The sequence below is a fragment of the Artemia sp. Qi Xiang Cuo genome, chromosome 1 (genome assembly GCF_049724085.1).
Source record: "Artemia sp. Qi Xiang Cuo chromosome 1, ASM4972408v1, whole genome shotgun sequence".
Lineage (NCBI taxonomy): Eukaryota > Metazoa > Arthropoda > Branchiopoda > Anostraca > Artemiidae > Artemia > Artemia sp. Qi Xiang Cuo.
In genome coordinates, this window is record NC_142794.1 from 38,644,351 (window position 1) to 38,661,277 (window position 16,927).

A 16,927-nucleotide genomic window follows, 5' to 3' on the forward strand; every position below is an offset into this window, starting at 1 on the left:
ATACTGTCCAAATACTTTACCCCGATCCCCACCCCCTATTGCGCAAATATATAGTCCAAATTATATATTTCCCATTTATTTTGTCACTTCTCTTTGTCCTGTCGAAAAATCAGTACAATGTGTCAACGGATAAACAAGGAGAGGTCGGCGCTATATCATACAAGTACCGGTTTAAAGATCACAACATTTTTGCCACATAATTGCGTTTTACGGGAAAAGGCCCCGGCTGAATTTGAACTGAACCGATAATTGCCTGTCATATTAAATAAAATTAGTAAGTGTCCGTAGCTCTTTGTCAATTACTAATCTGGAAACAATCATCTTTTACAAAGAGTATCCGAATTGCCTTCACTGTGATTACTGCTGTAGCTTACTTAATTGTCAGCAATCTCCTAGTCTTCATAACAGAGCAAATCGTGTTTACACATAAAGCCATAAGGCAAGCGAGTGTTTTTCATTGTTGGGATTGTAAACGGTCAGAAAGTTTCATTAAGAATGTGCGAAATTTTCAAGTGATTTTCTAGGAATGCCCTGTTTTAGAAACTGTTTTAGTTTAGTAATTTTGTTAGGAATGCCCCCCCCCCCCAACCCTTCTAAAAGTTAGAACGTAATTTGCACTTTACCGAAAACAACCCTTATTTCGAGCTGAATGTTTCTATTTCTCATAATATAAAAAAACAGTATTTTAACCAAGATTACTGAAAAAAAACAACAACAAATGAGTATGAATTGACAATCTAATACTCATATACTGATATTTATTCCTTGAAGTCATAATAATTTTGGGTTTATTAAAGTTAAAAAGGTGAAATCATTGAAAATGTATTTTGTTTTCACTAAAGTGCAAATTATGTTTTGGTCTTCAGAAGGCATGAAGGCATCAGCCCTACTCATTAGACCCAGACACCGTGCCGATTTTCTTGTCGGCGATGAATAGCTGATTACTAGGGAAAACGGTGGCGCGCCAATTTTTCTTGTTAGGAAGGATTTTCAAGTCTGTTCAAAACGTAACGTATCGTATCGTTCAAATCCGAATAAACAAACGAGCCTGTTTGTTTAAAACTCTAAGAGCCCTTTAAAACTTTGAGGGCACGTACAACATAAGAACACATACAAATTTGAGGAAAACGCGATACAAGCAACATTCAAAAGTCTGTAGGATCAAGAGTCTTTATTAAGACATTTTAATCTTTGCCTACTAAATAAACGTGTACGTGTGTCCCATCGTGTATGTGTTTCCGTGGTACCTTCTGTTGTACTCAATGGAACCCAGTAATCACAGTACCAGGCACGTAAGCAGGAATTTGTTTCAGGGGGAATCTTTCAAATCCCTTATTCTGTGAGAAGTATCTGAAAATTATGGGATAATAAAAAAATCGTAGAATTTAGGGGGACCCGGGCCCGGAGGCCCCTCCCCCTGCGTACATGCCAGCACAGTACACTACCTTTCAACGTAGTATGCCACAATAGTGAAGCAGCTTTTGTTCTTCGTGTGCGGAAGAACACAGAAGAAGCTAAAGACTCAGATCGTTTGGAGTAAGAGGGAGAAAAAACAACAAACAATAACGTCTTGCAAATACCTTATAACAGTTAAATTACGCCCAGTTTGGAGGCCTTAACAATGCAAGCGGATGCTGCTTTCCATCTCCATTCTAGCAGGCAGGGGCGTCACAACGGAGGAGGAGGGCAGCACCCCAAACTTTTTAAGAGTCGGTGAAATTTGGGCCATAAGTCCGGAATTATACGGAATCATAAAAATAGTGTAGTTACAGTAAAATCTAAGGGTCCCAAATTTCAATCCAATTTCAGTACCAATGCCAAAGTCCGGTAAAGAAGGTCCAAAATTCAGTAGTAAAACTTATAAATTCTGCGAAGGAAGTCTCTTAATGGCAAGTCTTCTCATTGAATATAGTTAGAGCTGAATCAAAATTTAAAATCGTTCCGCAAAAAAAAAAAAAATAATAGAGGATTTGGTTGAATTTTGCGCAGGATTTTAATCTTATTTCTCTCTCCTTTCCAAAATTCAAGTGAATTTTCTGGAACGGATATGGTAAACTGTAAAGTTCGCCAACTTTGCATTTTTGTAGTTTCGCCAAATCGGCTGAATTTGAACTAAGAAAGTAGAACTGTTTCTGACCTAAAATAAGTTATTTGCTTACCGAATTTACTGTTATTTGCATGGGTTTGATCTACTTCATTTTTCATCTTTTTTCGCCAAGTTGAACAGTGAGCAATAAAATAAGTAAAATAAGGCATTAGATACAAGAGTCTAAGAGCATGCTTTCAACTTACAGCTTCTTAGAAATATTTTTAACTTAGAATCGTTGATCTGAGCCAAAGTTTTTCATCGACGTTTTAAAACATAAATAACGATTGAAGGTATTCCCCCCCCCCCAGATTTTAGTATGCAAAATTCGAAACAAATCAAAACTATTTTGGCTCATTCAGTACTATCATAGATCCAAGCAGTTCAAATCTTTAATTAATACATTACATTGTGAAGTCGTTTTATGAAGGAAGAAAATTTTTAAAGGACACTTTGTAATCCTCTAAATTCCAAATACTTTGTCGTTTCGCGGCATACCGAGTCACTTGAAAGACGGAAGGGGGTAATTCTAATCCCATGATTAGAATTTATCAAAAACGAAAATTTTGCAGTAGAATACGCTGGAAACTAGAGCACAGGGATGGAATGACAAATTACGGCTAATGACATGAAATAGGTCTTAAAAGTTAATTATCTTAATAGGTGTATAAAGGCAAAATAAGATCTATAAAGGGGAATTTTTTTATTGCTGTGACGCACTACAAATACATTATTAAACTGTGCTGCAAGAAATCAAGAAAACTGATGCAAATGAGAGAATAAACTCTTTAAGAAAATTTTGTGAAATTTCTAGTGGGCCGAGCCCCCTGGCGCCCTTAAATACTCCAATTCCTAATCTGTCTTTAAGCTCTTATTCGCATTTTCTGGTTAGAAATCATTATTGATAGACTTTTACAAAGTTACTCACTACGCTAGCTTGTTTAGCATGTCAAAATCAGCAAATAACTGCAAAAACAAGGAATTTTCAAAAACTTGAAAATTTTTGCAAGGCTAAATATAGACAGACCGGTAGTGTACCGGTGCGGCAATGGTACCGGCGGGACACTGGCACGCTACAGAATTTTCATCGGCGGCGCATCACCGATAAATCGGCGAAGCGTCTGATTCGATTATTTATTGTGGTTTCTGTTCGTTTTGGATTTCATTTATTTATTGATGGTGATTTGTGGTAGTTTTACGCTTGGAAAATTCTTGAACTTTATCCTGTGATTTTATTCCCACTGAAGACGGATGATTTTATTCCCACTGAAGACGGTCGAACGGAGATCTCGGCCGAAATATTTGCATTGGATTTTCACTGGCTGTAAAGATCCTCGTTTTTTGCTCTTCTCGAGTTTTTTCTTACATTGTGACGTAGCTCTTTAATTTTCTTTGAAAATCTTATTTTGAGGAAAAAGTTTAAACTAATACAAATATAAACCAATGGAACTAAAGCACCCTTTAAAACACGGAAGTAAGGACTGTAACCTCTATTTTGCTCTTTGTTATCTTAAACCTGGCTTAAGTGCATTTATTATCTTAAACCTGGTTTTGAGTTGGTATTTTACGGAGAGACTGCAAGCAAGCAAGCAAGCAAGCAAAAAAAAAAAAAAAAAAAAAAAAAAAAAAAAATTAATTCAGCCGAAAATGGGGTTTCTAATAGCCTAAGCTAATTTATTTGGTGTTTTGTCCGTAAAAGAACAAGCGAAAACACGGCTTTAGTTATCCAAACGGTTTCAGCAAACAATTGGCTGGATATGCACTTGTAGTTATTGCCACAAATTGGTTTTGGAAAAATTGGGATGAGTCAGATAACTAGACCTTGCGATACTGGTTAAATAAATAAATAAAAAAAAACTTTTTTCGAATGAAAGTAAGGAGTAACGCAAGAACTTAAAACACAAGGAAATTATCCCGTGCATGAGGAGGACTATCCCTTCTTCAACCACCGCTCTTTACATTAAAGTATAAAGACAAAAATTCAAACTTTAGCCTAAAGAGAGATGGTTGAGGAAGCCGTAGTCCCCTCATAAATGGCATATTTTTGTTCTTTTTAGGTTTTGATATTGCTCCTTACTTTCAGTCGAAAAAACTTGGCATAGTTATTGGACATTTTAAATATGCTGAATCAAATGGTTGGCTCATATTTTGATCTTACGTCTTTGGGGAAAAAGAGACTTAGGAGGGGGGGGGGGCACTAGTTAGCCTTCATTTTTGGGTCACTTAAAAAAGACACTAGAACTTTGGGTTTCTATTCGAATGATTCCTCTCTTGATCTCCTAGAGCCAGTGGTTCGATACGATCACCAAGAAGAAAAAATAATAAAATTAAATAAACACGCTTCCGTGATCTTTCTTATGGCAAAATGAGGGAAGATCCGTGATCTTCTCCCTTTTCGAAAATCAGACAAATATTGTTAGGCTCGTAGCTTTTAAATATTTAAAATAAGCATATAATTTTACATATTTAAAATCAGCAAAAAAACCCATTCTTTTGACATATCAATTGTTATCGAAACTCCGTTTGTTAGAGTTTCGGTTACTATTGGATGGAGTTGCTCCCTAGTTACAGTTCGTAACCACGAACTGTTTGAAACAAAATTGTTTTTAATCTAGCGCTTGATCAGCCTTGTTTGAAAAAGTTCCATGAAAACACGAGTTTTGCTTAAATACCTTTGTAAGTGTTCCTATTTTTTCATGAACACCTGTTCATCTTATCTGAGTAATTTCTTTTTATAGACTTCCTATCTACTATAGAGAAGAACTTGTTTGCAAGCGTTGACAGAAATGGATGAATTTCCTTCACCTTTCACTGCCCTTTTAAGTAAACTAACAAGTAGTGACACCACCATAGTTACAATTCAATGTAATGGTGGGGACGTTCCGGCTAAAAAGAGTCTATTAACAGTAGTAAGCGATGTATTTAAGTGCATGTTTGAAAACGAGTTTCTTGAGAAGGAGACAAATACTGTTATGGCAGATGATGTTCATTTTATGACCATGGAATTTATTATCCAGTGTTATAAAGGGGAAAGGGTTTTATGTTTCCAGGAAGTGGACAAAGATGCTTTTGAATATATTGTTGAGAAATATAATTTCCTAGGTATTCGGGAAGAAGCGGCTGAGAAGGTAATTCGTATTTACAGAGAAACAGGAAATGTAGAAGTCCTTGAGAATGTTTTTTCCATTTCTAACAGTCAACAGTCCAAGATGACTGCTTTAAAAGAACTCGTTCCAATCGTTGCAGCGGGGCAAAAGGCACCATCCTTTGTTGATTTGTTCACGACCGAAGAATTTAAGGAGTTTTCCAAAAATTGCTGTAACGTATTGAAAGACTCGAAAGTTGAACAATGGGATGGTTTCTTAAAAACCTTTTATAGCTGGACGTTAAAGAACCCGGAAGGAAGATCCGTTGCATCCGTAGAAATTTTGGGAATGATTAACATAGAAGAATTCCCGATTACTGACGTTCTGATACTGTTTGAAAATGTGAAACTCGGCAATACACTCCAAACAGTTAAGTCAATTTCAGAAAAATTGTTGCGTCACATACTAAAAGTGGAAGTTGAAAAACCCAAAAGTGAAAAATCCTATCCGACGCCAATCAAATTCAATTCATTGACTGGACCGAAAATCCAGTCCAGCAAGGTCCTTTGTATCGAATGTGGACATACTGACGAACTTCCTTACCATTATTCATCAAAATGCATGGGAAAGCACTTGAGATGCATGAGGACGGGATGCCCACATCTAAATGACGGACGGGTAGCTGCAGTCGGTCCACGTGTAGATTGCCATGTGACACTTCTGTATCCAAAAATAGCTGTTCTTTTTGGGTCTTTGACTTGCTAAACAACAATAGAGTTCCAACATATTAGAACTTCTTACCGAAATTTCCCAGAAACCTAAAATGTTGTCTCTAAGACACAAGTCAATTCTCAGTGTGCTGTTAGTGTAGGTGAAATTAGTAAAGCGATGACATCCACTGTAATATTCTAATAAAAATAAAAATCAATTTAAAACAATGAACGATGTGAAACGCCTATTTAGCTTTGTTTTCAATTTTTAGGAACTTCTGTATTGTATAAAATAATTCAGTTATAAAAAAATATTTGCCAGTCAATGCCAACTTTCTATTATCTCTCGGTCTCTATCTCTCAAAATATCTCCGCTTTCACTTTTTCACTCTTTTTCCTTTTCTCTCAGTACTTTCTTTATCTAAAGTATTGAGGCTCATTTAGTCACATATTTTATTAATAAATGTTCTCAAACTAAATTAATTATGTATATAATCTGACCTTTCAAAATATTTTTACCTTTTAACACTTTTCCAAAGTAGACTTCAAGACTGTATCTTTTCCGAAAACAAACAAAAATAATATTGTAGCAAATCATTTAGATTTGCTATCATTTTCAGGTTAGGTTTAAAGACATCTAAAAAGAAAGGACACGGATAAACATTAAAGAGGATATATATAAAAAAATTGTAAAGAAAATACAAAATATATTCATAAGAATTTGGTTATGGTTTTGACAATTGTAGAAACGATATTCAATTTAATATTACTTCACTTTTTTTTATTCCTACCTCAAATGCAAAAGGTGAAAAATTAAGGGGGTTTAAAGGGCTTTTGGGGGCGTTAAGTTGTAATCTAAAGAAAATACACGCTTCAGGTTTTCAATCATTTGCATTTTGCCGAAAAGATTAAGGAAGGTTTGTATCAAAAGTTTTTGGTTGTTTAAGCCCCCCTCCCCATTAGCAGCAACTTTCTAAATTATACTAAACAATATAGCTGTAAGAATATTTGTTGTCAGCGCAAAACTGGTCTTTCTCACTATTCGGGTTGATTTAGTAATATCCTTGATTGATGAGGTGCACGAAAAGATCAAGGAAAGTTTGTATCAAAAGTTTTTGGTTGTTTAAGTCCCCCCCCCCATTAGCAACAAATTTCTAAATTACTAAACAATGTAGCTGTAAGAATATTTGTTGTCAGCGCAAAACTGATCTTTCTCACTATTCAGGCCGATTTAGTAATATCCTTGATTGATGAGGTGCACGATAATCTGGTAAAAAAATGCCCAGGATCGCTGAGTTTTTTTTTTATTTTGAAGGAGGATTTATGCCCTTAAATACTCTGTCGTGTATATTAAAAAATAATAATAAAGAATTTTAAGGGCTTGAACAGTAAACGAAAACGATATATAACACATGATATAAAGAAAACAAACAAATAGTTTTATTTGAACAAAGAATTCGTATGTTTTTCAGATCAAATAAGATTACTAAGTCATTTTCTAAAATATTTGTCTTACATGGGCACATATAATGTGGGGGGGCTGGGGGGCACCCCCCCCTGGCTGAATGACATTGCCTTATTTTCATATTTTTGTTCTGAGATTTCTATTACATAGCATTAAAAGTGCCAATTAGACGAGGTTTGCCCCTCCCCCTCGGGAATTCAGCTTATGGGCGCCCATGTTGTCTTAAGTTTAAGAGCGACAAGCAATTCGCTTAAGATAGAAACAGACAGAGTCGTTCCTAAGGGGGGAGAGCAACCAGGTCAGATACACTGGGTACTGCAGCAGGGGGGGGGGCGGCTGGAGGATCAACCACTTTGATAAAAATTTCATTTTGATTCGGATTTTTACTTATACTTGAGTCAAGAAAAGACGCTGTAATTAATTTTTCCCAGGGCACCACGAACCCTAGGAACGGCTCTGAAAACGGATGAGGATGAATAGATGGTAATAGGTCACGAGAAAATTGACCAATTAACTATCCTCACTTCTTCATCTTGCAACAGGGTTAAGCGTTTTCCACCTGACTCCGTATATTCAGCTGCTAAAAAGGAATTTGCTTAACTGTTAGCTCTCCAAACTCAAGGCGGCTGATCTTGTAGATTCAAACCACTGACCCCTACGCCAAGCAAGGCCGTATCCAGTGAGGGAGAGCTTGGTAGTTTGAAACCCCCCCCCTTCTTCCCGAAATGTTCGTCCTACTCGTAAAACGTAATAAAAAGGGATATAAACAAAATTTGGATGCGTTTTCTAATTTTTTTTTGTCCCCCCCCCCTCCCGAGCAAACATCCTAGATATGACCTTGACCCCTTCGCCCCAAAGGACATAGGAAGTATCGTTACCTACCAAAGTAACATTACGAGTGAAGACGGTGGATGTATTGGGTGCATTAAATAAAGATAAAAAAAAAAAAATTAAAACTGAAAATAAGAAGCAACGTTAAAACATAAAACAAACAGAAATTATTCCGTAAATAAAAGGGGCAAGTCCCTCCTCAATACCCCGCTCTTTACGCTAAACTTTTTTAGTACTTTAAAAACATCTTCTGATTCTCCTTAAGCGGCCCCTGTGTTACAGGAGTCGTTCTTAAGGAATTGGGATGAAAGGACAAACTTTAGCGTAAAGAGCGGGGTATTGAGGAGGAGGCGGCCCTTCTCAGATATGGACTAATTTCTGTTCACTTTAAGCTTTAACGTTGCTCCGTACTTTCAGTTTAAAAGACTTATTTTTTTTTATTTAATTTCTTATCGTTTTCCAAATAATGCTGGGAAATCCACCTCCACCCATGAGCCCCACCCCAGCAATAAATTCCTCCATGGAGATTACTTCCACTTAAAATCTCCCCCCTAAGAAATTCCCTCTGAAAAATTCCTTCCTCGCCTCAAATTCCCCCCAGAAAATTTCTTGCGGACGATTCCACCTGAAAATTCTCCTAAGCATCCTTTTCATTTGAAAAAAGACTTGTTTTTTATTTTATTTCTGATCGTTTTTCAAGTCCTACCAGAAATCCCCCCTATGTGGAAAAAATTTCCTGACCCCCCCCCCCCAATGGAAATTTTATCCCTCGGAAAACTTATCAATAGAGGCTTTCTCTTGGTGATAATTCTCCAATGGAAAATTTCTCCCGCGGACTCCCCTCCTCTTCTTCTATGGAAAAATCTCCAAGAGAATTCCAACACCGCTGAAAATTTCTCCCGAACAATTTCCACAGAACGTCTCCATATGAAAAATTAAATCGCCAAAGAGAAAGTAAGACAAATAAAACGAATTTCGTATATGAATTCTGGCCACTCTTCCCCCTTGTAAAGTTTTCCCTGGAAATTTTACAACCCGAAACTTCCCTTCCAACAATAAATTCTACCCGCACAAACATATGTACACTTCTCAATAATAGATACTATTATGTAAACAACAGACGAATTTTTGTAACTGGCAGCCTTTCCCCTCGGGCTCTGGGAGGGGTCATGTCGTCCCCAAAGACATAGTTATTGGACACTTCAACTATCCTGAACAAAATGTTAATCTCAAAATTTTGATCGAACGACTTCGGGGGAAAATGGGCATGGGAGGGGGATAGTTACCCTCCATTGTTTCTGGTCCCTTAAAAATTACATAAAAACTTTTTTTTCCATTCAAATGGACCCTCTCCCGATCTTCTATGACTATTAGTTCAATAGGATCACCCCTGGGAAACAAACAAAAAAACCACAACAACAAATAAACACACGTCCGTGATCTTTCTTCTCGCAAAAATATAAAATTCCATATTCTTACAGATGGGAGTTTGAAACCTCTACAGTAGGGTTCTCTGAAAAGCTGAATCTGTCAGTACGATTTAGATTAAGATTCCTTGACTTTTAAGGAATGTTTCCCCCTTTTTGGAAAATCCAAGAAATTTTCTCAGGCTCGTAGCTTTTGAAGGGTAACATTAACCTTAATAAATCTTTTATATTTGGAATCAGCATAAAAGCCAATTATTTTGATGCATCTATTAAAAATTTGGTTACGATTGGGCCGAGTCATTCCTTACTTATAGTTCGTTACCACGAACCATTTGATGGAAAATTCTTGGTGTATTTATCTATGAGGATAAATCAGAACCCTGAGTTGGAACTCAGCAGCAGCAACATACTGCACTGATCAGAATTGATTCCTGTGATGAGATAATGTAAAATTATCTCCATACTAATTCAAACAACAAGAAGAAGAAGCATCAGGACATATTCAAAACCTTTCCCGTTAGAGCCATTCTTAAAAGGTGCTATGGAGCTGAGAGATTGTTAACACTTAACAGTTTCTTTTTTGATTTTCGATTTTAATTTTTGGTATAATAGGAATCAAACAGGCGTACAGAGAGGGAAATTTAAACCACTAGATTTAAGTCTTATGACTATTTCTTCCAATTTCCAAATTACTAACGTATTTAGTTTTAATTTTGATGTCCAAAGGATGTTCAACAGAGCACAATAAAAGCGTTCATTAAAAATATAATTAAAATCAATTATAATAAGTAATATTGAACAGACAAATCTCCTTTGCTGAAAGGCAACTATTTGTGCATAATTCTTTACATTTTAGAGAGGGAAACCAGTTCGAATCCCCTTAGCTGCCTAGGCCTTGAGAAAAAAAAAGGATTCTTTTCTACATTGCAAATTATAGTCTATCAAAGCTTCTAAATAATAATCTGGCGCAGGTGTTTTCCATATAGATTAAGAGATAAAAAAGAGTTACCTAAGAGGCCTTCCAATCAAGGTTTCCAAGGATTCAAGATTAGGGACAGGGCTTCTATCAAGACTGGAAAACCTAGTTAATCTGCGATAGCACAGTAAAGAGAGGGGCCAAACTCTTCTGGAATAAAAATGTATACTTCAATTATTATAAATGTCACATGATACGCAAAAATTGTCGATACAGATCAATCAACATACACTTTGGCAGTACGTTACATCGACACATTCTCTTAAGCTAGTATACAGGGGCGTAATTTCGTCTTAAATTCTGGGGGGGGAGGCAAAGTTGGAGGTGATTTTTTCAAGTTAAGTAAAAATGAGCCATATAGTACCATAAAGGAAAATGTATACTAAAGGAAACTGATCTGTTTCTATTGATCCTAGAATTATGTAGGACTTTCTTAGTTTTGACAAGATTTTGAAGACGCTAAATTCCAGCTGGAAGGGGGGGGTCAAATTGGGGCCTACCCTAGAGCAAATTATGCCCCTATTAGTATGAAGCATTTGCGCAAGAACGAGGAGGGGCGATGCCCCCTAAATGTTCAGTTTTTCTTGTACCTTCCTATATCTTTGATACAGAAAGAGAACAAAAAACTCCACTGTCAAAATAAATTTCACGTATATACTGGTATAGGTAACGACTTTGAAGTCGAAATTATTAGGACTGCATTGTTTTATCGCGAAAAACTTTTCCTTGATGAAATACTTGACACGAATGTCATAATTTTAAACTCATTCCTACATAAACATTTTAAGTAGGGGACTAGGTTTTCCGTCAAAAAAAAAAAAAAAAAAAAAAAAAAAAAAAAAAAAAAAAAAAAAAATGTTGAGCAAATTGTAAAATATTTAAAAAATAATTATTTTAAATATTTCCCATTTATTCTAATTATCACCATTAGAATTAATCATTCTAATGCACCATAATTATCGGCGATATTTTGTCAAAATCCTGGTGGGGGGGGGGGGGCAAAGCTGGAGCCATTTTTCCCAAGTCAAGTGAAAATGAGTCATATAGTACCATAAAGGCAAAGATATACTAAAGAAAACTGGACCCGTTTCTCTAGATGCTTGAATTATGCAGGCTTATCTTACAAAATTTCTGAAGAAACTAAATTTCAGCTGAAAAGGGGAGGCAAACTCGAGTCGGAGGGGGGGCAGTCTTCTCCCTGTCCCGTAAGAAATTACACCCCTTTCAAAAATATAGAAGGGTGGATTGTTAAAAAAAGGTACTTGTCTTGAATCCGATAAACACGCGATAAGTGAAGTTTCGTTAATGCTAATGAAATAAAACAAATTAGAATAAAAACATAATGGTTTAGAAACAAATTTGGGCCATATATTTGCACATTAGGGGACCTTTTTTTGCCCCTTCAACCCCCAAAAAAACTGAAGTTAAAATCTTTGTCACAGAGTGAACAACAACTCACTAGCTAGCGGAAACCTGTTTTTCAAATGGTATCTTTGAAATTCTCTATGCGGTTCACTGCATGTTTATCGGATTCAAGAGAAGTACCAAAAGAAACAAACAAAAAAACTTTTGAAGCTACTGAGGTAAGTGTCACTAAAAACATGAAAGCATACGTCCACGCGTGCGTTGCATTTGCATATTTCGTCATTTACCCTAAACAATCAAAGTTTATTGCCTTTTTTGGAAAGAACCTCAATGAACCCCTTTTTATTCTCAAAATGAGTATCAAAAGGAAACAATTCCAAACTTGCAAGTATCGTCAGAAAAATTATGAAATATAAAAAGTTGTAACAAAGACAGAGGGCCACGCTACGGTGCTTAACTAACTCCTTCTACAGTTTATGCCCAAACTTACATTCAAATTATTATTTTACAATTAAAAAATTTCAGAATGAGACTCAACGATTTTGGAATCATCTATCTGTAAAATCTATCCGTAACTTCAGAAACACTCCTCGAGGGACTGAGCATCCACATAAGAGGTTTGATTGGGTTTTAAAGGATTCGTAGACATCTTGACTTTTAGGTTATTAGAATTAGTTTACAATCAACATTTCAAGTCCCATCCCTTTCCCGAAAAAAAGCTAGAACTTCGCATTTACGACGTACCGGTACAACTTTATTTTTTGGCCTGCGAAAGTTCGTACACACATTAATAATAATGATAATCTTTTTTTTTTTACCCTTTTCCCTAAACATTAAAAATGCTGATAGAGGAGTATAAAGGAAAAAAAAACACAACAAAATACAGCATAAGAAGTAGAAACCAACAAAGAATGAGTTTATATATCAATCAAACAAAACTACAACATAGGAAATTAACAAATGAGACACATCTGATTGTGAGCTTATGTTGAAGCAACGGCAATATGATTCTTTTTATTAGCGATTTTTTTACTTTATAATTCTTGGAGTTCTGTTGAGTTTACAGAGATATAATACCAGCTCTTTTTTCGGCTCCTGACAGCTGGCTAGCCATAAATACATAACGAATTTACAGATTTACAACGACAATATGACTCTTGTTTCTACACTAACCTATACTTTTGTGTTTTAAATCACCCAATGAAATTTATATAATAAAAAAGTAAGCTTTATTTTATTATTTTGTTTATTACTAAGCACACTTCAACTAGTCATCAATTGGTTCATAAAAAAGGATTTCCCGTAAATCATTAGTGATAAGAAATCTAATAATAGAAATGACACCATGTTCATAATCGACGGAAAAATAACTTGAGATTTTGTAATCACATATAACCTAATAATGAGTCAAAGATTTATCGCTATGTAACTTGGAAACGACGTTAGACGATAATCACGAAAAAACATAATGAATTTTAAAAATACAAAAACGAAAATCCTAGTTTCTAGCCAAAACGTAAAAGAAAAAACGGTTTTTGGTGCACGGTCACTTCACTTCAAAGTAAATAAAAAACTGAAAAGAATGAGATCTTCGGCGTTTCAACATGACTCTTATTTTAACTAAAAAATCCGGTGCATGGTGCACGGTATCTGAAGTCAAAGAAGATAAAAAAAAATAAAGAGAATGGGATCTTTGTCGTTTTAACATGGCTCTTTCATAGGCAGCGCTATTGCCCTGCCTAAGTACAAGAGCGTAGTAGGCTCTATACATTATTATTGATTGAGATTTTTTTTTTTTTACCAAGGCCCTTCGTATGGAGGAAGTTATCGCAGAAACTTAGGAGGCGGCTCTTTCGATTCAAAATTAGAGGTTCTAATGCTTCTGTTTAGAGTCAAAAGTGATTGGAGGGCAAGAAGCCCCCCCCCCCTCCACCACGCCTCTTTTTTCCCAAAAGACAGGCGATAAAGTTTCGAGATATTCATTTTAATCAGCACGGTTGAAAATTCCAATAATGACAAGGTGTATGTAGATGACAAGACCCCTCCCAGCCCTTGGGGCGAGGGTTGTAAGTTATACAATTCATTCACTGCTTATATATGATATTTATTATTGGGAAAGGGGAGCCATGTTTGATCCGTCGTGTTCAAAAAGGGTAAGGGTATTAAAATGAAGCTTTCAAGGAATGCTGAGGAGAGTGTTGAACTAAATCAAAACATTCCATGTGCATACAGATTGTGAAAAGGGCATATCTCAGGAACAGCTTAGGGAACAACTTTTAGGGAATGATGAGAGATATGCTCAATTGACCTAAAGGCAATATGAGTACGCTGCTGCTGCTGCTACTATTACTATTACTATTACTACTACTACCACTATTACTACTAATAATACCACTCCTACTTCTACTGAGACTGCAACTAAGGCTAAATATATTTAGGTGAAAATTTCAGGGAGTATTGGGGACAAGTTGAACTAAATCAAAACACACTATTTGCAAGCAGATTGTCAAAAGGGCGTATCAGCGATGTCCCAGGAACTACTTAGGGCATTAAGTTGAAACTTTCAGGGCATGTTGAGGGGGAGGTTGAATTTTCAGGGTATGTTGAAGGGGTGTTGAACTAAATCAAAACACACTATGTGCATGCAGGTTGTCAAAAGGGCATATAAACAATATCTCAGGAACGGCTTAAAGCATTAAGTTGAAACTTTCAGGGCATCCTGAGGGGGAAGTTGAACTAATAAAAAGACATTATGTGCATACTACTACTACTACTCGTAGCAGTACTACTACTGCTACTGCTACTAGTACTACTTTTACTAAGGCTAAAGGTATTAAGTTGAAACTTTCAGGCAATGTTGAGAGGGATGTTGAACTAACCAAAAGGTACTTTGTGCATATTCCTACTCCTGCTCTTACCCCAGCTTCTGGGAATGGTGAGGAAGATGTAAATGACTAAATCTGTAAGGTGGAATTTTCAGAGAATGTTGAGGGGGGCATTAAACTAAGTTAAAACACACTACATGCATGTAGGTTATCAAAAGGGCACATACGCAGTATGTAAAGCGCATGCTGAAATAACCAAAAAGGCACTATGTGAAAACTACTGCTGCTACTACTAATGCTATCAATACTACTACTACTGCTACTACTGCTACTACTACTACAGCTACTTTTGCTAAGGCTAATGATATTAAGGAAAACATTCAGGGAATAATAAGGGCGGTGGTGAACCAAATTTAAACATACTGTTTGATTGCAGGTTGTCAAAAGAACATATCGGCAGTATCTCAGGCACTACTTAGAGTATTAAGTTGAAACTTCCCGGTCATTTTGAGGCGATTTCGAACTAAATCAAAAATACATCATGTACATTTGGGTTACCAAAAGGATATATCAGCAATATCCCAGCAACGCCTTAGGTTATTGTGTTAAAACTTTCAAAAGGGTGGATCAGAAATATCCCAGGGACAGCTGAGGATATTAAGTTAAAACTATCAGGGCTACTAATACTACCACTCTGGGCGAAGCTAGGGTTTTGAATTTAGGGGGGGGGGATAAAGAATGCACCGAGAAAATCGTTCAGTGTGCCAAAAAGTGCGGACACACAGACTAAATTAAAACGCCAAAGTCACTAAAACTTTGGGAGGAGTCTCCCTTTCCCCCTTAGCAGCACCCCTGACTACCACTACCACTACTATTCAACTAAATCATAAGATTTTAACTACCTCCAGTTTGTCACAATGGCATAGATGAAATGTCACAGGCACTAAATATGGTAGTTAGTCGAAACTTCCTTGGAATAGTAGAGAGATACGTAAAACTAAATGAAAAGACAATATGCGCATGCTGGTTGTCGAAAGGGCGGATCAGCAATATCTCGGGAGCGGCTAAGAGCGTTAAGCTGAATCTTTCAGGGCTACTGCCACAACTACTCCTGCTCCTTTTACTACTACGGACCTAAATCAGAAGAGTCAAAGTACATCAAGGTTATTAAGATGGCAAAGATACAGTATCTTAGGAACGAAACAGGGTGCTGCGTAGAAACTATCAGGGAAAGTTTTACTTTGCTATAAAACAAAGTCAAAGTGCACTCCTCAAAACAAAATCAAAGTGTGCATGCTGGTTTTCAAAAAGACGTATCAGAAATACATCAGGAACAGCTGGGGTATTGAGTTGAAACTCTCAGGGATACTACTATTACTGCTACTACTATTATTGGACTAAATCAAAGTAGTTTAAGTGCATCTAGGTTGTCTAAATTGTATAGATATAAAGTATCAGGAACAGAATAGAGCATCAAATTTTATTTTTTAGGTAAAGTTGAGGGGGATGTAAGACTAAATCAAAAGGTACTGCGGACATCTAGATTGCCAAAAGAACGTATGTGCAATGTCCCAGGAACAAATAGCGTGTTAAGTTACAACTTCCAGAGCATGATATCGGGAATAATGTACTATATCAAAAGACATGTCCATCCACGTTTGTCATAAGGGCGTATTTACAATATATTTGGAACGGCTAAAGGTTTTAAGTTGGAACTTTCACGGCCTGTCAAGGGGGATGTTTAAATGTCTAACTAAATATGCATGTTAAAAGGGCGTGTCGCCAATGTTTTCTGGATGGTTAAAGACATTAAGGTGAAAATTTCAGGGTGGATGTTGAACTGAGTCAAAACACACTATACGTATGCAGGTTGTCAAAAGAGCCTATCAGCAATATCTCAGGAACGGCTCAAGGTATTAAATTGAACCTTGCACCACAACTTCCAATAAAAGGCTACCACAACTACCAGTGCTACTTCTACTACTACTAAAACTACTACTTATGCTACTACTACTACTACTTCTTTTACCGCGACTATTTATGACTGCAACTGCAACTATTTACGACTGCAACTGCTTACGTTAGTGACTACTTGCGGCTGAAAATGCTTGCAACTGCGACTTATTGTGACACTAACTACTTGCGATCGCGACTCC

The 16,927-nt window shown here is 36.5% G+C and overlaps 2 protein-coding genes across 2 annotated transcripts in view; one reads left to right on the forward strand and one right to left on the reverse strand.

The window, feature by feature from the left end:
* The window catches only part of LOC148956286 (methyltransferase-like protein 25B), an 85,661-nt gene that overhangs the window by 30,384 nt on the left and 38,350 nt on the right, over window positions 1–16,927 (reverse strand). Inside the window, exon 4 of the mRNA XM_089102495.1 lies at window positions 10,615–10,731. Within this exon, the coding sequence (XP_088958621.1) occupies window positions 10,615–10,731 (117 nt within the window). The remainder of the gene's footprint in view (window positions 1–10,614; window positions 10,732–16,927) is intronic.
* The window catches only part of LOC148956287 (uncharacterized), an 86,702-nt gene that overhangs the window by 4,104 nt on the left and 65,671 nt on the right, over window positions 1–16,927 (forward strand). The window lies entirely within an intron of this gene.